General features: G+C 36.8%; 1 protein-coding gene across 2 annotated transcripts; it reads right to left on the bottom strand.

The window, feature by feature from the left end:
• Nucleotides 1-1,214: 1,214 nt before the first annotated feature.
• Nucleotides 1,215-22,738, bottom strand: LOC143297762 (glycerol-3-phosphate acyltransferase 3-like). 2 transcript variants are annotated; one of them, XM_076610241.1, is made up of 15 exons: nt 22,519-22,738; nt 18,250-18,373; nt 17,752-17,876; nt 15,920-15,962; nt 15,511-15,565; nt 12,626-12,691; nt 11,921-11,995; nt 10,875-10,964; nt 10,332-10,422; nt 10,001-10,116; nt 8,850-8,905; nt 7,447-7,532; nt 6,766-6,962; nt 6,147-6,226; nt 1,215-4,830 (listed from the first exon to the last, which is right to left on the bottom strand). In XM_076610241.1, exons 1-14 carry the CDS (start codon nt 22,666-22,668, stop codon nt 6,190-6,192), a joined length of 1,311 nt encoding a protein of 436 aa, XP_076466356.1. In that variant the 5' UTR covers nt 22,669-22,738; the 3' UTR covers nt 1,215-4,830; nt 6,147-6,189. The 2 variants fall into 2 exon arrangements, with proteins under 2 accessions (XP_076466356.1, XP_076466347.1); XM_076610232.1 differs by having other exon boundaries at nt 6,834-6,962; nt 22,519-22,737.
• Nucleotides 22,739-22,845: the final 107 nt, after the last annotated feature.

The raw sequence follows: 22,845 nt of genomic DNA on the forward strand, positions 1-22,845 counted from the left end.
GCAAGATTTAAATTTGAAGGAACAGATAAATGAAACCTAAAAGTATCAACCATTGCAGTTGTATATGAGTTGGTAACTACTGCCTTACTCAAGTGTGGGGAGGCAGTCCTGAGACACATTGTTTCATGGCTGGATATCACCCCACCTATCCAGAATGGAAGCTGGCCTTGATAACTTTTTGAGACTTCTCAATACTAATGGCACCTTACTGAAAAACAGGAATCAATTGATAGTTCCTGATTGACTTCCATTGCTGAGATTGCTATCGCATGAGCCCAGATGTGGCTGTGTTTGGGGGTTTGAATTGAGTGGCATGAGGATAATGTCACTGAAACAATGCGAAAGACTGACAGGCAAAAAAAAAAAAAAAAAAAAAAATATATATATATATATATATACCATAAAAACCTCAACCAGCTCACCACCTGCTGGTTTCTCTGATCATAAACAATATATCAGCGACAAGTTTTTTCTCATGAAGTTTATACATAATAATTTTCTTGTAACCAAAATTGGAGTTTGCAGTCATTTTCTCTAATCCTTTATAAACTGGAAACTCCATTAAAACATTTAAGTAAACTAAGCTCCTCTTCTTCTTCTCATGTACCAGTACACTATGTGTCTGTGTGTGTCAACAAATGTTTGGTTGAGAAAATGATCATAGAAAGACAAGTTAAGCACTCATGTATAACACTACTTTGTGCTGGGATTTAAAAAAAAACAAAAAAAAACCAACCTTTTTTTTTTAACTACTGACGTTTTTCTCTGAGAAAACCAATGCCTTATTTGATAAAATTCTTTATGGTTAGTGTCTGACATGACTCGTTCTTACTGCTGCGAACATTCCTGATTTCCTTTTCTCAAGTGAAAACTACACCACTAAAAGATGACCAAGATTACATTTTTAATTACTACTGCCGAATTATTACCTATTGATTAATTTTTGTCTTAGTAAAATGACTTAAGAATAGGAGAGTTGTTCTGTTGAAATGTTGAACAGGAGGAGTAAATAGGGAAGGTATTTGCTCCAGTTGGCATGACACAATGAGTTCAGATGAAGCGTGGGTTGCCAGCAGGAAGAAGAGTTGTCCAACTTAAAGAGCAAGAGACAAGGTAATGACATTGACAATGTTCTTATCTGAAAAATTGCATCTCTCATTCATGCTTACACACGCAACACAACTGAAAAGCAAGTAAGAGGAACAATTTTTCAATTCAAAGAAAATATTTCTTCAATTCTTTCTCTCCACAAGAAATTTAACAAAACTAACTCAAGTACATATCTGTAGGGACGGCAAATAAAAGGTGCATTAATATGTTCATGTCATGCTGTAAAGGATAAACACACTATTGTACAATGACTGGCTCATAAGGTGATGCACATCTATTTCAGCATTTGGTTTTAAATGAAAACAAATAACAGTTTGCAGAGGTAGGCAAAAATGTTAATAACCCATTTCTGTGGTGTGCATGACTCCTCTAAGGAACTGTCTAAAAATGCAAAACACATTTCTGCAGAGGCAGCAGAAAGTGTAAATGGTTGTGCTTGATCCCTTTTAGCAAAATGTTGAACCCTCTGTACAGGGCATGTTCCCAGTTGAGTAGTCACACTGCACTGTATTACATTTCTGGGTAGGCTCTCTAGGCCTGAACAAAGCATTTAAGTGGAGATCAGGCATCTGCTCCATTCCCTCCCCAAAACAGATGTGGTGTAGCCTATATGGATTGATCTGCATGCTTTGATACTCCCTTGAAACTTAAACATCATCGCAATTTAGGCTCAGATTTTCTGCTACTACTACATATATTACTTTTTTACTTCTGTTATTGAAATCCAAGTCTGCAATACCACACTTTGCTTAATAATTCACAACACATGTCCCTGGGTAAGTAATAAATTTCACAATAAAACTTTTTTTTTCTAAAGTCTCACATGACATTTTTTTCTGGTAGTCTTTCTCCATGGTTATTCCCATTTTATTCATGCTAGAAATTTTGTACAACAGTCAACTTGTATTCATCTGACTAAAAAAAAGGCCAACATACAGTTCTCCACTATAAGAGATTCTGACCTCGCAAGCATAATCAAAATGACAAACCAGAGCACAGTACCTGGCATCACAATGGCCAAGTGCATGATGGAGTATTAAAATCTCAGTATTTTAGTTTTTCTGACAATAAATGGTTAGTGTACAATACTGTATAAGAGACACTGATCACAAGTATTGAAAATGAGGTAACGCAAAGCACAGGGGGCAGACATCACAGATAGGTATTTGGGAAAGTGAGTACTAGAAACTCTAAATAAAAGAGCTGACAGTCCTGGGAAACCTGGAAAACACTACAAAGTGTCATCCACTTGACAGACGGTTTGCAAGTGCTTTTCAATTTTCTTATCAAACAAACAGCATCTTTTCACTCTGGGAGGTGCCACAGTAAAAATGATCTATGAGCATTTTTATTTCATTTTTATGGGGTTTCCTCATAAACTGTCATCAAATGAAATCTTCAAAAAATATGTTGTCTTGCAAATCCTGCTGGGTTGATTTGAAGACAGAGGGATTCTGCTGATGCTGTCTCAATTCCAAAGATGTATATTGCTGAAACCTTGATGCTCAAAGTTTGTGAGCTCAAGAGTCAACTTCTTAAGTTCAGCATGTAAATACTTAATGGAGAGAGCGTAGTTGTTTGGTCTGTTTCTGAAGATTTATGGATCAGTCGACACACTGAAACAAACTGAAACTGAGGGTACCAAACAGGCATTCTGCACATCCCATCATGTGCAATCTTTCCTTCAACCCAGTTCCAGACACTGACAACAGAATGATAACCAAGTTATACTTGGCCTTCAACTTCTAACGTGGCCATGCTTGCACATGACAACACCAGAGCTCTGCTTTGTGAATGATCCTGGGGCATGCTTATCTCAACTCGTTTCATGACTGGATATTTTTCTACATACACCATAAATATCCAACCATGTGCATCAAAATCACTGAAATGGTGAACTTTACACAGGACATGAGAACAAATGTAAACCATGGTGTGTTTGAGATCATGAAATAAAATGACTGTAAATGGTCAGTGTAAATTTACAATAGCAATACAACTCTGTGACCAGCCTCAAGAATGAAGGCAGCAATTTTGGGGTTTTTTTTTTTGGGGGGGGGGTTGGTTTTTTGGTTTTGTTTTTTGTTTTTTGGGGTTTTTTTTGTAAGTTTGAAGGCAGCAATTTTAAATTTTTTTAAATTTTTTTAATTTTTTTATTTTTAAGGTTTTGTGACCAAGTCAGCAAATTGAGCAAAAACCAACTAAATTGCACATCAGACGATTTCCATCTGTTACTTCCCATCTCTTGCAAACATCTGCACACAGCAGTCCAAAATCTCTTCACTGAGTGGGTTGAAAATTACCCCCTCTTGAACAAAAGATTAACAATATTGTGTTTTTAATCCAGAGAAAAGTGAACACTGTACAAGTAAAAGAATTTAAAATTGTATAAATAAGAAATTAAACACCACACTGTTTGAGATGCTGTCAACACTTGCTCCCTTTTGGTGCCAAAAAACACATATGGTTTCACCCTAACTCTCCATTATACAGACAACCTACTGCACTGAGTAATGGGGATGATGAAAAGCAAGACACTGGTTCATCTTCATCACTGCTTTCATCACAAATAGAGCACCAATAATAGATATTGGTTTGCTGAAAAGGAGTGCTGGTTTTGTACATGTGCATTTTGGTAGTTCAGACTTTTTTATATACATCTTTTAAAAACATCATCTTCCAACATGTGAAAATGTACCAACATGTATATGTGCACAATTTCTTTCATAATGTAGAACTGAAATATCATCTTCCAACATGTGAAAATGTACCAACATATATATGGCACACAATTTCTTTCATAATGTAAAACCAGTCCTTTCTCACTCAACATATAATGCTCACAGTGGTATGACAAAGCATGATAAATTCTCATCAGCTGTGGAACAAAAATGCCCCTTATGTAGATTTATCTCCAATAGCAGCAAAACATAATACTGAGGATGGGTGGGAGTTGTAAATCACACAGCACATCTGATCTTTTACCCTTTCTTTTAAATTGTGCCAACATGTATTGTTCAAGTTCTGATATCAAAACAATTCCCCCCATGACTAAGACATAAACTTACTTCATGTACACTTGTTTTATACAAATATACAGCATACAGTCCCACTCCTACATAAAATAATAATCCCCTGGAGTAAGACTGCATCTATTATTGATTACCATCAATAAACAATTGTTTCATTTGCAGTCTGCAGAACAAGTTTCACTTTTCGTCATCTGAAAGGTTGTTGTTTTGTTACTTTTGTTTAAAATCAATAAAAAGCGTGGCTGGCCTTTGTGCTGACTTCAGATTCATATCATTTTGGCTTGGTCTAATGCTGTGAACTATCAAAAGCCTGTAAGTAACTTCATCCCTTAAGTCTGTCATGATTTCTTATTGCTAAGAGTCTGCAGTCCATCAGTCATAAAACTTCAAAGTAATTAAAACAGATGGCTAAGGTATGAGAGCCATGAACAACTCATCATTCTGGTGCATACATAAAAATGTCCTTCAAAAGTCACTTGAACACTGAAGTGCACCATAAAAAAAAATTTGGATGAAGGCCAATGAACACTTTCCATGTGAGTGAGGTCAGGGACTGTACATGAGATTTCCGAGAGAATAATGCAGTTCCCGTGGGTCAAACTAGTCCACTTTGAGCATGTTGCTGTACTGTTCCTGTGGCTTCTGTTTCCAGGACTCTTTGGCAAGTGTTCGCTTCAGCTGACCATCCCTGTAAATCATACAGCAGTGTTTTAGTTGCAAAAGGTGAACACATTTTATGTGCTACACTCAGTGGTTTGTCTTCCGAGGTCAACACAGGTATAACCACAAAATGTGTGGAATCAAATTTGCAGTCAGATGCAAACACTGCTACACTTTTTCCAGAAAGCCTCTTCATACTAAACGCCATCAAACTTTTCTCTTTTTTTCTTCTTTTTTTTTCTCTTAAAATTCAATTTCCTTTAGTTTTTCATCAGGTATATGTAGAGCCTTGCACAAGTTTGTGTCTGTCTTAGGATGGAACTGAATAAGACTTGAGTACAGGCAAAAATAATGTCTATTTACAATCAAGGCACACCTCAAAACAGTTTTTCGTCTGAGTTGATTTATGACTCTATAACTGTAAAAATTGTCAAATGACACAACATTCAGTATCCACCCTGGATCCAGAATACCTACCTCACACTGCAAATAGTGTGCCATGTGACTGCTGAAGGCTTAATAACTGTTCTGTATCATACTGAAAAGCTTGCAATACTGTCTGCAATAACACTCAAAGTCTGCAACAACACAGTCTGTGAATAACACTCACAGTCTGAAAATAACACAGACTGAATAACACTCACAGTCTACAATAACACAGACTGTGAATAATACTTACCATCTACAATTACACAGACTGTGAAAAACACTCACAGTCTGCAATAACACAGACTGTGAATAATACTTACCATCTACAATTACACAGACTGTGAAAAACACTCACAGTCTGCAATAACACAGACTGTGAATAATACTCGAGGTCTGCGATTACACAGACTGCGAATAACACTCACAGTCTGCAATAACACAGACTGCGAATAACACTCAGACTGTTAATAACACTCACAATCTGCAATAACACAGCATGTGAATAACACTCACAGTCTGCAATAAAACAGTCTATGAATAACACTCAGTCTGTGATACCACATACTGTCAATAACACTCGCCATCTGCAATAACAGAGACTGTTAACTTTGCTCAAAGTCTGTAATAACACAGACGGTCAATAACACTCACAATCTGCAATAACACAAGACTGTAAATAACACTCAAAGTCTGCAACAACAGTCTGTGAATAACACTCACAGTCTGTGAAGAACACCCACAGTCTGCAATAACAGTCTGTGAAAAACACTCATAGTCTGCAATGATACAGACTATGAATAACAATCACAGTCCACAATAACAGTCTGTGAATGACACTCACAGTCTGTATTAACACAGACTGTCAATAACACTCACAGTCTGCAGTGAAGCTCACTTGTCTACAGAAACACTTACCAGTCTAAGTCCACCAATCCACCTCTTCTTGCTATCTCCCTCTTCACACGACCAGCAAAATTAACAGCATCTTCACCCTCCTGCCACACAAGGACATTTTCCATTTGAATCCACCATCAAGGAAAATTTCAGAAGGCTTTTTCTGTTCTTCTGCTTGCCTTTATTAGGCTAAGTGTGTTTTATCTGCTATGAGGATAATCTAACTGATGGGCACAGTAAAAAAAATTGTGGAAAGAGGGAGAAACAAAATAAATACCTGAGATAATGAGTACTCCTGATTTTTAACGACATGTAACTTTACTGAGGATTCAATGGTGCAAGAATCACTAACATATTTTCCTGGCTGGCTCAAAATAAGGTATGGGAATGATAATAAACAGATGTAGATGCCTGTACTAGATAAACACATATGTAGATAAAAAAAATTAGGACTAACAAGACAGGAAACTATACCTGTGCCAGTTCCTTCACTAAACTGTCAGCATGTACCATTTATGAAATTCAACTTCTTTTTTTTTTTTTTTAATTATCATATACATGCTCACAATGTTTTCTACAAACACTTATTTCACTCTGATCAACTGATGTATCATTACTGACACTACAAACCCTCAAATACCTCATGCTACAGGGAAGTATGGGTGAAGTACCATATGGAACAGGGAAGTGTAATGTGGTGGTGCTGACCATTCTGTGCATGGGCGGCAGGTACCAGATGTCACAGACGAGCGCCCAGCTGGTCATGATGTCCAGCAGGTGAGACACCATGCCGTGCTTACTGCTGTCCCAGAAAGCGTCACCAAACCGCATATCATACTGCCAACAAACATGCATCACAGCCACGTATCTCAGCTTTCTGCAGGTGGTGGTTTTAATTCATGACACCTTCGAACAACAGATGTTCATTATATTATCATTCATGCTACTGTGTCGGACACTCCTGTGTCTTATATTGCTGTTTCTCATTCGTTATTCTGTGCACAGTACTGTAAAGATAAACTACATGAAATTTTAACTGTTAGCCACTTGAACTGTTCTCTGTTAGCCAGAAATTAACAAGAACAATCATTAACTGCTATTTTCATGCGTTTTCAAAATCAACCAATATAGTTTCAGTAAAATGAAGGTGTTTGTGTATGCATTATGGTTAATTATTAAGTACTGCCTGCAACTAGATTTCTAGATGATCATATAAATTTGAAAAAAAAAAAAAATGTTTAGCATCCTGGAATTTTCAATAATTTGTTGAAACAGGATTCAGTACAAGGAATGCTGAACATAATAAAAGTAGTGAATATACCTTTATGGCAACAGGATATATGGTTGTGGAGACTTCGAAACTGCCTTTCTTGAACATCATCACTGAGGTATTGTTGATACATGTTCCTGTGGACATAATATCCATTTCAATGACAGAAATGGAAAGTATGAGAATACAGTACTGTTTATATAGTGATATACTCCTGCTCATTATGCATGTTCTGCTTGTAGGTTTATGTATCTTAAGACTGTGTGTGTGTGTGTGTGTGTGTGCGCGCGCGCGTGCGTTTGCATGTGTTGGGTAATGCTGCTGTCAGGTATCTGCCGGGCAGATGTGGTGTAGCATATTAATGGATTTGTCCAAACGCAATGATGCCTCCTTGAGAAACCGAAACTGAAACTGAATTGTGTTGTGTTTTGGTGTGGTGTGCTGTGGTTTATGTGTTTATGTGTGTGTGTGGGCATGGGGTTTTGGTGGGGTGGGTGGCTGGTGGGGGAGTGCAAGCACGCTTGCATGCATGCACGGATGTACCTGTACTTTATATGTTATTTGCTCTTGCCTATGTTTATGCATGAACATACAAACCAATTAAAACAGTCTTAAAAAAGTACTGTACACATAGCTTCACTTATGTTAGAATTCTCAAACAACTTTTGCTGTTGCTGTCATGTCTCTGTTGACAAGCTCATCACACAAACAATGTCATCCTGGTCTACTAACCTTTGCAGCCATTATCCTCCCCTTAGAAAATCTCCTCTCACAGGAGTCCTACTTTTTTTTTTATATTCATATCGAGTCAGTTTCCATAGTTTCATACACTGAACAGAGGATGCACAATGTTGTTTATAATACTAAACAAACATAACACTTAATTACATGTACACATATTATACATTTAAGCCGGATGTGTATGCATTAATTTCACATGTTAAATCCACACCCTGCCCTTTTACTAGATGAATGCCGGATTTGGTGGAAAAGGAAAGATGGTGGTCTCTATTTGACCTTTAAAGTGCTTTCTCTTAGTCTAACTGATAAACATTCAGATACAGGATTATCATTTTAAAATCCTTTGCTTAAAAACACATCTCTCTGCCTCTCTTATTTCCTGAAGGCTTGTGAGAAAAGATGTTTCTACTTGAGCTCAAATATACAATGCCTCGGAAAAGTTCTTACTTTCTTTTTCTGCCCCATCCCCACAAAACAAAATTCACGTATCTGGATAAACCAAACTGAAGTTCAATCAGAAATATACAAAGCCACTTAAGATGGTTATATGCAGCACAGAAAAATATCTCATTTCTTGGGCATTCGGACAGCAAGAAACCATACAAACTGAGACAATTAATCAAATGGTGTGTGTAAAACCACAAGCATGTAAAAAAAGATATTGACAGCATCAGTAATGCTATATTTTGCTAATATGATCAAATATTACCTACCTTCAGGAAATATCAGAATGGGCAACTTGTCCAAATCATTCACATGTTCCTTCAGCCTGGAACAATGTTTCAGTCATTAAAAAAAAAAAGAGAGAAAAAGAAAAGAAACACATACATAACACCCAATCCACCAAAACACAGTCATATATATCCACTCAAAAATTTGTCATCTTTGTTGTGAACCGGTAACACTACACAGAACACATAATCATAGAAAACATGTTATCTTAAAAAAATATATAAAAAAGTGACCAGTAAATATTGGAGTTAATAATAACTTCTCACATTTTCAAATCACCCTCCCATCCATGCATACACAAATGTGCAAACAGATATGCTTATGTATGATATACATACAAAGAAACACACACACACACACACACACACATAGGTTCATAAAATACATTGCCATCTGTGATGATCACATGGGCTCTTTTCAGAGGGGGTCTCTGCCTTGGACAATGTGATGTCTGTTTTGTTGAGCAGCTGGTCATTGAGGTGCTTGTCATTCGTGTAGAATGTTTCAACTGGTTGATGTGTTTCGTGGTCTGGATCACGTTATGGCTTGTGAGTTTGGGAGTGGACCTTTGCCCAATGTTCGCGTCGGACTACTGTGCTTGTTGCTTGACATAATTATGACATGTGCCTTGTGAACATCATCTTTTCTGAACTGAAAATGACATAAACCCAACGGATCATTAGCTGGATAAAGGGTTCATAATACCAAGACATTGTGCAGACCGTTTTATTACTATCATTCTTTGGTGTTTATTTAGTTGTTGAATTTGAAGTGTATCAAGTGTTTTAATATATTAGTTATTTTTTTAATAATGATATATTACATAAATATATATAATAAAGTCTGTGTGTAGTGTTGTCTGGCGTTAGATCTGGGTGGGGTGTGGGGGTTCTAGCCCCCCTCCCTCTCTCAGATACAACGTGACACACACACACATTTCCATTTCAGTCACAGCCTGATGACTCAGGTGCAAATCCAAGTCTTTCTGACGAATCAGTGTACAGAGTCTGACAGACACACAAGACAGAAATGAAGTTCACAGAGAGCACAAAGTCCTCATAGAATGCTTGTTTCAATGTGACTCTCAAATCATCTATCACAGCAATATAAAGGAAGGCACATCAGCACAAACCTGCAAGCCACAAGATGTCTGTCTTTAATCTCAGACCTTTCGAAGAAGACATGAGAAGTGGCACGATTCAGCGCTCGCTGTAACAACCCAAGCAGACCTCCCTGGGCTTGACCCACCTGCCAGCATTGCCACAGAGAAAGACTGTCATTTACCATGCTCTAACTCCTAAGTATGAGAAGATCTCATCTTCTAGTGGAACAGACATTTCTTCAATTCATGTGTAATCAAGCACAGAGACACAGATTCGCACTGCAGATGTTGAAGCAGAACATAAAATCACAAAACAATTTCTTTTAAAAACTGAAAACCCCTCACTCTGACCGAAACTTACCAATGCGTATGAATTGTCACAGGAAAGCATGAAGACATCAATAGGTGAAGTATGGTTTGCAACACAGATCCCATTCTTCACACGATTTTCCCTGGAATAATAAAAAAAAAAAATCCGGTTTGGTTTTATGGAACAGTCACAACAATCCAGAAATGTACTTTTATTTTCAAATGACAGCTGGCTTTAAAACTTTCATATGTAAGCAATCTGACAAGTGCAGGCCATAACTTTCTAAAAACAGATAACAAATATATATTTCACTGTTATTTCAGACCTGTTCATCTCCTTGTTTCTACTTCATCATATTATAAAGTTCAAAAGTAGTAACGTTTTGTCTGACCCTCATACCCAAATGTCAAGTGGCAAATACAGAATACACTGTAGCGCATGTTTATTTTAATAAGGATGCATGCAAAAGCTTTATCGTCATATACAGTCATGCCAATCAAAACAGGTAAAGACAGATTCACTTTGTTTGCCATCAACACATTACTGCAGTTATTTCTGTTCACAGTTCATTTGTTCAAAATGCACATCACTCACTCATTGTGGAAGGTGATGACTGCTGAACAGGAACGTGCCATCATCCTGAAGCTCATTAAGCTGGTGTGTCTGTACAGTCGTCTCTTGAAGCTGAAATACAATAAATGTTGTCTGTTACTAACATCTTCAGTTTAACACTATTCTGCCCAAGCCTTTAACGTTGAGTTGCCTGCCCTTGCCCAAGTAAATGTGATGACGTGAGAGCGTATGGTCAGAAAAATGCACATAAAATCTTTAAATATAGTGGATTTTGATCAAATTTGGCATTATTATTAAAACAAATGACTGTAGTTTAGTACTGAAGCCTTTAAAAGCTGGAAATTTATAACAGGTCATTACAAATTATTGCTAAGATAAAAGAAAACAGAAAAAAACACACATAAAACATGCTTTTTTGCACAATTTATCACAACAGATCTAAAGAAGACATGCAGTCTGAATCATTCCCCACTTCTTCACCTTCCTCTGCACTCGGTTCGACGAAATTATCACTATTTTCCTCCTCTACTTCGTTTTCAGATTCATCACCCTCCTCCTCACTGTAAGAGTCCATCACGATTTCTTTGACAGCCTGGTCCAAAGTCAATTTTTTTTTAAAACTCATCTTCTTTGGCTCCAAAATCACATAAAAGAAACTTGAATTTCCCTTTTTTCGAACTCTTCCACTTTGGTTTGAATAAGAGTTTCTTCCCTTTAATCGCAACCAAAACTGAAAGTAGACCTGACAAATGAAAAAACTACGTCCATGGGCGACAAACGCAAATCTGCACGGACATAGGTTTGACGTCTGCGGGCAGAAATATGTTAAATAACTCAGCAATGTCGACCTCTTATTAACTAACAAACAAAAAAGTTCTCTGTGAGAATTACAAGCTGCTCGATCTGTTCATGGAAAGCACAGAAACACATGTTGCACACATACACCATTCACACACCTACACACAAACACACACATAGATAGATAGTTAGATAGATATATAGATAGATAGATACAGAAAAAGGAGATAACAAACTTTGAGAGTCTGTCAGTGAAGTGGAATACATACTTGCCAGCGGGTAAATATCCAAGGAAAGCAGTGGATACCACAAGCCAGCAAACAGCCATCAGGGCTAAGAAGAATCTGCAAACACAGAAACATTTCTCAAAGTCTGATATCTTGAACACCAATGGTAATACACTGCACTTTTTCCATTATCTTCTTCCATTTTTGTTTTGTTTATTGTTGCTTTTTTCTGTTGAGATCATCAGTATCATAGGATTCCCTGGCCGATCCTGCATACCAGGAGCCTGGGTCAACGGACTGTCTGTTTTAGTCACATTTCTCTTGTGAGCTCACTTTGTTATATTACCTGTATTCACCAGGCATGACACAAAATCTTACTGCTACTCTCCTAACCTAAACCATCACTGTCACTGGTCTCAAAACCTGGTTTGGACATGGAGACACTGCACTGCTGAACGCATCACCAACATTCTCCATTTCTGGTGGTCATAGGATAGGGCCTGAGTTTCAGCAAAGCTCCTCTCTGTTGTTGGACTGCAATGTGATTTTAGACTTCCAATAATGATGTTGTCTGCCCACTTCTTTTGCTGTCTCTCTCAGTAGGTCTTCATACTGACAATACTGATAGAACAATGTCTTAACAAAAATAATCCACAGACATTCCTCTTCCTTGTGCAGGTTGATTACATTATAAAATTGTACAGATAAGTGTTAAAAGTAAGTTTATGTAAAGACTGTGTAACATACCTGAATGGGAACAGAAGGAAGTAGCGAACCACAAATCCTATGCACCATAACACTGTCAACCGAACGCTGCAATCACATGGTAGACACATGCTAAATGATGACAAAGCACACATAAACATCAGTCAACAGCAGGCCTTGAATTAGTAAAAAGAAAAAAAAAATGAATGGATGAATCAAACAAAGTCACAGTAAAAGAATTAAAAAAAAAATCAGCTGACCAGCAAAACAATAAATCATAAATATAAAGTGTCTAATCGATACTTTTGCAAGACAATGGAAATATATTTGTTAACTTACATGATTATAATTATAGTAACAAGTGCAATTTTAATCTAATTTCAATTTTAATTTAAAGTCTAAAATCACCAATTCAAGTAGGTCAGAAAGAACCAGTCTGGTTATTGTTTTTCATACACCGATAGATCCTACACACATCCAGTAACCCCTACAAACACATGCATGATGATGTGTGTACAATGTATGCTGCACTGAAAGAATCTTTTTATTTTCCGTATTTTCTGCTTCATTTTCTGAAACATATCAGTGCCACTCATCCTGAATCTCGCTGTGTCGATACAACGATCTCACTCTGCAGATCTAGTGCACATGGAATGACAACTCTAGGTTTTCCTGAAGGCGCTGCACATTGTAAAGATACTTGCTGAGCAGCAATGAGAAATGAGTAATGATACATATGATCAACAATCATGAGCAAGTATGTGTCATGCAATCGGCAGGACAATACATAGTGGCAGAAGTGGGATAATGCCTTCATTCAAACCACCAGTAAATTCGGACTTCTGTAACCCACATGAATAGGGAGAATGGCATCAAAGGCGTCTTCGCTTCCGTCTAACCATCAAACTAAACAAAGAAGAAGGCAGTGTTTCAGTTGGCACCCTGATCTAAAGTATGGGTACAGAGGCAGAAATATTTTTGTCAACCGCCTTTGATGAGCCAGGAGAGGATAAGAACAATCTTTGTGAGGATTTTGACAATGTTTTCATGAAGTTCAATGATTATCTTATTCCTTAACAGAATACATTCAGAAAGAACAAAGTTCCACTCAAGAAGTCAGAAACCTGGAGAGTGTGGAGGAGTATATACAAAGCTCTTTATGAACTTTCTGAGTATGCTGTTTTCAAAGAAAAAGAAGAAACTATCCAAGACAGACTTGTACTTGGTCTGCTGGATAAAGATGTTTCTCAGCATCTCCAGCTTGAACCAACCCTGGCAACACAAATGATGCTGCATGCCATTATGAGCTGGTGAAGAATCAAATCAGTTCTCAGCATCAGCAAGCAGTGGATGCTGTACCTCAACCATCAACCTCTTCCAATCAGCAAGTCAGTCGACAATCTTTTCAAAAAGTCAAGGCCAAAGAAGAACAGCAAGTCAGTCGACAATCTTTTCAAGTCAAGGCCAAAGAAGAAAGAGGAAGACAAGCATGACAAGGAAGACAAGAAAAGATGGAAACAAGCCACAACAACCACAGAGACAAAAGTGTGGAAAGTGTGGATGAAGTCATGCTAAAAATAACTGTCCAGCCAGAGAAAAGATATGCAACAAGTGTTCTAAGGTGAGCCACTTCGCAACCATTTGCCACAGCAGTAATGTCAGAGAGCTGACAGGTGCTGAACGTCAAACCTTCTTACCTGGTGCTGTCAGTGGGACCTCTACAACTGAAGTACCCATGTTTCGTGATGACAGTGAGCCACCATGGCGTACTACACTGCCTAATCTCCCTTCTAACCTGTGTCAGAAAAGGCATGACAGAATGAAAACTGCTGAAAGACTCGCTGCCAAAGCAGCAAAACAAACCGAGTTCAGACAGACGAGATTGTGCAAAAGACAACCCTGAACTCCAAACAGGATAAGTTCTATAGAAGTCTGGTCCAAGCAAAGAATGGAAAGATCCAGCCATTATCAAATAGTTGCATGCTTGTTCATACACTGTACAGACCACGGATTGCCAGGAATACCATCGGAAGCTATAACACTTGAAGGAGCACAAATCAGCATCACCAGCTGTTCATCAGATCGCCACAAGGGAGCCTCATTGCATAATACAGATTAAAGAGTTGAGAAATACATTATAGATCAAAACTACTGAAAGATGAGGATGAAACAGAAGAGAAAAGTTTAGATCTAAATTGTTGAGGGTAGTTTTCTTTTTAAACTGCATTCTGTTTATTGTTTAACATATTTCTTTATTGCTATCATCAAAAACTAAATGAAATATTTTAACAGAAAGTTACGTAGCAAAGATTGTACTTTACCTTGAGACTTGTTTTATTATAAACCTCAAACAGAGGAAGATGTGTCAATACAATGATCTAGCTCTGCAGATCTAGCACGCACAGAGCGACAACTCTAGGTTTCCGGGAAGTCGCTGCATGTTGTCAAGATACTTGTTGACTAGCAACGAGAGATGACTGATGATACAGACGATTAGATGATGAGCAAGTGTACATCACGCAGTCAGCAGGACATACACTCCCAAACATAGCCACACCTTGCTTTGTTCTGTCACATCCAAATGCCAGCAGTCCAATGGGATCTAACACTTTCATGATGCCATGAATATTGAAGCAATGCTAGAAGAGACCACTGCTGCTGTGTCACACAGGTGATGTTCTGTGGTTCTGGGTATTCAGAATATCACTAACTATGGCCCATATAGATGACAATGATCTGTCAGTTGTGGAGCCTGAATGAGTGAGCACCTCCTCAGAAATGGAGACTGCCACCATGTGCCTCCAGTAGTTGTCCCCATGAATTTTCTGACAACAAAGTCTCTGAAATAAAATCATTATCACAACACACAACACCCAAAGGGGTGAAAGAAAAAGATCTAATTCTACAAAAGTGAAAAAAACATTTACCTTGTGAACTGATAACCTCTGTTGGATCGTGTCAGGAGATTCCATGATGCTAATTCTGTAACACATCAATGCACAACATCACTAACAATTACATTTCAAATTAATACATTTTTCTCTTTATTATAAACAGTTACAAATTTCATTAAAGATCTAAAATGTACCTTTTGTGCTTTTATAATTCTTGGTAATTTCATGAAGTTTCAAAACCTTATTGTCTTACCAAGTTAACTTAATCCAGTTTAATATATGAATATCAAGGCACACAGAAAATGGTGCACTCAACTTATTTCAACACACTCACATGCACACACACGCACACTGGATGCTGCAATAAACGTGGAAGCATAGTTCTTATTAACTGTACAAAAAGTAAAATTTTATATACCAAACTCATTTGTGTTTTTCTTACCTCCTGCTTTAAAACGGTGAGTAACATCATCCTCTATGATGGCCTGAAAACATATCATCTGAAGTTTAGATAAACATGCACTGCAATTTTCTGGGTAATCTTAACCCTTTCGCTGCCAGGGAAATAAGATTTAAGTGAAATCTATTTGCCAGGGTATACATTTTCAGAAAATTCTGTGCTCTTTGTTACCAGAGAAAGACCCATAAAAGTATATATTTTCTGAAAGGTAAACGAATAAAGAATACATATTTTCAGTGACATGTTGTTGTTTTGAAATCAGTGTTTTGTTTTTTGTCACATTTTAAACTTATTCATTACAAACATTAGTCAGGTAACTAGCACTAAAATATCATATGTTCTGGTCAAATTGATAATACCTGCACACACACATTATACCAGAACAACCACAATATAAAAAAAAAAAGAGACAGATACACAATGCATTGTGACTTCTCTAAATAATAACATAGATGTGAGGCCATGCCCCCTCAGTCTCAAACCCCCTCCTCTTCACCCCTCTCACACAGTCACTTTATGATTATCCAGTTCTCATCAGACCGCCTTGGCTGAATGCCAAGAAAATTGCTCACACTGTGTCCTCCTAATAATTCAGTCACTTTCTGTAATCTGCTACAGCTGTCCAGCCAGCATCACTCACTGATAGTCATATCTTGGCCAGTCTCTTCATTGCTTCCTTTATTTTCTATCAAATCGTCTGTTAAAAGTTCATCACTGTCTTCTCCTTCAAATTTAAGCTTCAATCCTTTCTGATCTTCAGCTAAAGAAAGCAATCTTGGTTGATTTAGAGCACAACGATCACATGTCTTGAGCACATTGTCTGATATTTTGTTGAGGCAAACACTGCAGCAGTATCCCAACCAAAACGTTCAAATAAAGGACTGCCTCATGACATAGATGGGGTTTCTTGCTATGAACAGAATCTAGAAAGATTCCCCAAGCTAAAGCTACCAGTATTTTTGTTGACGAACTCAATGCAAACCAGGGAAAAGTTAGAATATTTTGATGACGAGTTATCACGTCATTGTGGCAGCGAAGCATACATGCTTGTGCTGACAAGTTATCATATAGGCAGCCTAGGGGTTAATAAATCAACCCTAAATCTAGGAACACATACACAATAATTTTCCTCAAAATCTCAGTAAATCAATCCACACCTCATGGACAATAAACATTCGTAATTTCTAATAAATTTAAAGCAATGTTTGACGGGCGCATTAGCTGAGTGGTTAAGGCATTGGACTTTCAATCTGAATTTCAGTAATGACACCTGGTGGGTAAAGGGTGGAGATTTTTCCAATCTCCCAGGTCAACATATGTGCAGACCTGCTTGTGCCTGAACCCCCTTTGTGTGTATACACAAACAGAAGATCAAATACGCACATCAAAGATCCTGTAATCCATGTCAGAGTTCCATGGGTTATGGAAACAAGAGCATACCCAGCATGCACACCCCCAAAAACAGAATATGGCTGCCTACATGGTAGGGTAAAAATGGTCATACATGTAAAATCCCACTCATGTACATACGAGTGAACATGAGAGTTGCAGCCCAAGAATGAAAAAGAAGAAGAAGAAAGCAATGTTTAAGTAACTGAGAAAGCCTTACAGAAAGAAAGGACAAAAATGACACTGGAAGAAATGCTGAGACTGTTCTGTTCATTCCACAACTCTCTGTGCCCTCTGATTTCTCACTTCATAAAAAAAAAGAAAAAAAAGAAAAAAAAAGAAGAAACTAAGCATGCCTTTGGATATAATTCCAGAGATACACAAATAATGCACCCAGCAAAACACATCACAATACACACACTTACCTCCATACCACATTTTGAAAAGTAGCAGATGTCTGAGAGTTCAAAATTTTTCTTAAATGGTTCCCATTCAGGGCGAGTTAGACCTTCAGCGACAGTCAAATGGAAGTCCCTTTTTATCACATGGGCTGAAAAAAAGGAAAATGCTCTGAAGGTTCAACAAAATATTTTACAATATTACAATTAAATTTCTGTCAGAAGAAATCTACAAATGCAAAATCATGTTGATATCTAATCCTCAGCTTCAGAATTTAATTCTCCCTTTTCCTATTCACAATACACACACACACACACACACACACGCACACACACACACACACGCACACACACACACACATGTGTGTGTATATATATATATATATATATATATATATATATATAAACACAATCATCCTGAAAATAGAATTATTATGAACATCAGTATCAAAGCACATTTCATGTACACTCACTCTTTTCACTTCACCATTCGATATTTGTACTGCACATAAGTAAAGCACTTACATTCTCCATTTTCATTTGAAGATTTCTGCCCATTTTCAGACACAGACTCCTCACCAGATAGTTCTTCATCACTGTCTTGCTCTTCATCAGCTGTGCTTTTGTCAGCAAGTTTGATTCTCACAAACTGCAACAAAAGACATGTCATTGCAATGTATCGACAAGTGCCAGTCATTTTGTCCATCCCTATATAATAGTGTAATACAAAGAATCTGCAGTCATGGTATTAAACATTAACCGTTTGGTACTTCAGCTTCAATTGCTGAGGCTTCCCACCCACACTTTTTATCAAACCACCACAATCCCAGTGACAGGACAAAGGCTTCCTACCCACATCCAATACCCCCTCCCTCCTTTTCTGTTCTAATCACTAATGACTGACTGTATTCATAAAAATCAGGAATCATGTGCATCAATTTAAGTTTAAACCAGAGAGAGAGAGAGACTCAGAGAGAGAGAGAGAGACAGTGAGAATGCAACAATTAACATTAAAGACATTTTAGACATGTCAAAAGAAATCTACAAATGCAAAATCATGTTAATATCTAATCCTCAGCTTCAGAATTTCATTCTCCCTTTCCCTATTCACATTGTATATGTCTTTACATATATATATTATATATATATATATATATCTTCATAAACACAATCATCCTGAAAATAGAATTATTATGAACTGTTGAACTTAAAAAGAAGACTTTTAAACAGTGATTAAAGGATAGTAAGGAATTCAAAAATAATAACACAAAGATTGATAAGCAAAGACTAAAGCCGTAAAGGATAGGGCGGAGCAATCCAATGAAGAAATGAGGAAAGCCAAAAATCACTGCAATAGAGTTATTGCTCAAGCCAAAAGACAATATTGGTCTGATTATTGTATTCAAGAAATTCCAGATTACAAAGATACAATGAAAATATGGAAGAAAATTAAGGATATGAAAATGGGTTATCTTTTCAGGAATATCCTTAAAAGTTAATGGTAAAAGTTTCCCTACCTCTTTAGAAAAAGCGAAAACTTTTGCAGACATATTTGCCAAAACATGCAATAATGATGGATTAACATCCGAACAGATTGCAGTCAGAATCAATAGTGAATCAAATGAACAAGATAAGGAACCGACTCCTAATAATGACATATTCTTAAATGCTCCACTCATTTTTAAAGAAGTTGAAGATTCAATTGTTTCATTTGGAAATTTAAAAAAAAAAATTAAAAAAAAAGTAGCCGTAGGCTATGACAGTATTTTGTACACCATGATCAGTCATCTTCCTAAAGAATGGTGCAAGTTCCTTCATACGCTTTTTTTGTGAAATGTTGGGAAACAGGTAAAACACCTTGTATATGGAAAAAAAGCTATTATTACTCCTATACTTAAATCAGTTAAACCACGGTCAGACCCACTGAGCTATAGACCTATATCCTTAACATCGCATGTCAGAAAAATCATGGAGAAAACTTTATTGATGAGGCTAACTTATTACTGTGATAAAAACAGAATCATTCCGAGTGCACAGTCCAGATTCAGAAAGGGCAGATCTACTTTAGATCACCTAGTAAAACTAACAACAAACATTAAAAAAACAGTGTTCAAAGAGAAAAAGTGCTTTGGCCATGTTCTGCGATGTACAAAAAGCTTATGACAGCATTTGCCATGCAAGATCACTGTTTAAGCTAAAGAAAATTGGGTTAAGTGGCAATGTATACAGGTATATAAAATCTCTTTTGACAGAAAGATGCACCACCACTAAAGTTGGGCAATCACTGTCATCTTCAAGATTAATTAGCATGGGTATTCCTCAAGGATCTATAATTTCCCTACTTTTGTTCAACATAATGTTGTATGACTTGCCAAAATATTTGTCTAAATCTATAAATCTCGCCCAATACGCTAATAATTTAGCAGTTTGGCTGAACGTACCTTTGCAGAAGAAAACAGGCTTGCGTTGCATCAGTTACCTTAACAATTTATATCAGTCAAAAATTGACAAATTAAACATTTATATGAAAGATAATGGATTGCAGTTTTCAACTGAAAGGACACACATGATACTTTTTAATAATGGTGCTGATCCCCAGAAATTACCAACTTTTCATCTTGAAGGAAAAGAACTCTTCTACAAATCTGAAGTCAAATCCCTTGGTGTTTATTTTACTCCAAAGTTAATTTAGAAGAAACATCTAGGAAACATGATATCAAAAGCAACGAAAAACATAAAATTTCTTAAAATTGTCAGTAAACAACTTTGGGGTCAAGAGTCAAAAACACTTATTCATCTCACTACTACACTGGTAAGACCTAGATTGACGTATGGACAGGAGGTATTTTTCTCTGCTCCGAATGCTTACCTTAAAAAATTGCAAAGCCTAGATAGCAAGCCATAAAGTTAGCTCTAGGTGTTCCATTTCATATGAACACATAATAGTCGTACAGAGCTGCAAGAATACTACTTCTTAATGAATTAAGAAAGCTAGCATCGGCAAAATATGTAATAAGAGCAAATACTACAGAAAATTCTGTCAAAACTGAGATCAATATATGATCTGACAAACTCTTTTCAAAACGAGTGAAACAGAACAGAAATCTAGAAACTATTTCTATATTTGTGTCTAATCAGTCAAATGTAGATCCACAAAATGTTGCTCTGATTATGAGCACTTCACCAGTTCCATTATGGGAATTAACTGGAGCAGCTTTTGACATCCACTATTGTAATATTAAGAAAGATGAAAATCACAATATTCTAGCTTCCCGGGTCAAATCATACTTGTCTGAAACATACCCCCACCACTTAAGAATATATACAGACAGTTCTGTTCTGGAAAATCAGTTTGCTGGTTCTGGATATACAATTCCTGTTTTGAAAACTGAAAAGTCACATCATATTGGAATGCAGCTGAACTGATTGCCATTCTTATGGCATTAACATATCTAATTGATCTGCCCCAAAACTTGATTAATGTTTTATTTTGTGTCAATTCAAAATCAGTTCTGCAGTCTGTCAAATCAAGTTGTACAAACATTAATTATAATTTATAACATCATTTTTTAAATAAGATTTTTGATTCACTGTATTCAAATGAGAGGAACTAATACTGAAATGTGTTAGATTCCACTCACACTGTGGGCTTATTTCTAATGAACGTGCAGATCATCTTGCAAAACTTGGAGCTAAAAACACTTTAAATGCAATTGAACTTCATCATCGATTATCATCATCTGAAATGTGTAATATTGTTGAAAGAAATGTGTTAAATTCCTTTCTGTCTTTAGAAGTTAACACTTCTGCCTTATTAAATGCTAAAAGAACTGGCAGGGCTGTTAAGAGCATGGCATTTAGGTTATTACTAAATGCCCCATATACAAAATATTGTGAAAAGATTAAAATATTGAATGTATTTGCAAGGGTTCTGTATTTCAAAATGTTCTTTATGAAGTTAGCTAGTTATGTGTTAAATAGTCCAGATGGTTGTTTATTGTAGGTCCCCACATCATTCTCTTTTCAAGTAATAATCTATTATATTGCATACAATATTTTATTATTGATTAATTTTATGTCCAAATCCCACTTCCCACATCCCTCCTCTCACACACACTCTTCCAATATTATGTTTTTCTTTCTGCGATCACTGATGCCCACCCTCTCCATTTTACATTTTGTACTCTGTCTTTTCCACATTCTGTTCTCTCTCTTTTCCTTCTTCAATCCCCTCCCCCTCTTGGTCCCCTCCCTCAACCGCCCCCTTTTCAGTTGAATATTTCTTCCCCTGCCATTGATTTTCACAAATGATGATTTCTAATTAATGATAATAATAATAATCACCATTATGATAGGAAAAAAAAGATAATATCATTAATTCTCAGTCTAATATCATCATCTTAGATGAACAGACTGTAAATGAATAAACGAAACAAACATTTTAGACAAATATGTGGCAAGGCCATGCATGGCTCGGCAAGACTATCATATTTCATAAGTCCCTAATGTGACCTGATCGTCTGTCTTTTGGTGCAGGGTTAAGGATCGAATGGTCGATATTAATGGCAGAGAGACAATAATTACCACAGAAATACCAAAGTTAGGGAGTGGTCTGCTTTCATCATGCTTCACCGATTTAATCACCAGATACCGAATCAATTATGTCCCTCTAATCAGTAGAAAACAATGATTTCAGACACCTTCAATTCATACTCATAATCATAAATCAAATTATACTTTCACTTTGGAGGTTTATCAAGTGTAGGTTCTACTAAAAAATGTCAATTTAAATACCTCGAAAATTTTCAGCAGAAGCGCAACATAAAGATGCCGAATACCAAGTGATTTCCCTGCGGATGCTAAGATAACAGTCAACAACAATACTGCAAGTAAAGGAAAAAACATTAACGAAAGTACGGCGATGAAAAATTGTTCCAGTGACATCTTGATGCCTCTCACAGTTCTCCAGCGTCTTTCATTTTCTCCGCTCGGTTGTCTAGCCTGGTAAATAAAAATATTGGCACAATGCACAACGAAACAAACGAAACTAAGTGTTAACTAAAATTCATATCACGCATAAATTTAGGAAAATCAGTCTGTGTAAAACTGCTTTTTAAATAC

This window comes from Babylonia areolata, chromosome 2 (genome assembly GCF_041734735.1).
Source record: "Babylonia areolata isolate BAREFJ2019XMU chromosome 2, ASM4173473v1, whole genome shotgun sequence".
In the NCBI taxonomy this organism is placed as follows: Eukaryota; Metazoa; Mollusca; class Gastropoda; order Neogastropoda; family Buccinidae; genus Babylonia; species Babylonia areolata.

Excerpts from the sequence above, each read along its gene's own strand:
- LOC143297762 (XM_076610232.1), bottom strand. The coding sequence starts at position 22,668 with ATGTCACTGGAACAATTTTTCATCGCCGTACTTTCGTTAATGTTTTTT. Across the intron at positions 12,692-15,510 it reads AGAGGTTATCAGTTCACAAG|CGTTCGGTTGACAGTGTTAT; the intron begins GTAAATGTTTTT and ends ATGTGATTGCAG. Across the intron at positions 7,533-8,849 it reads CATTCTGATATTTCCTGAAG|GAACATGTATCAACAATACC; the intron begins GTAGGTAATATT and ends TTATGTCCACAG.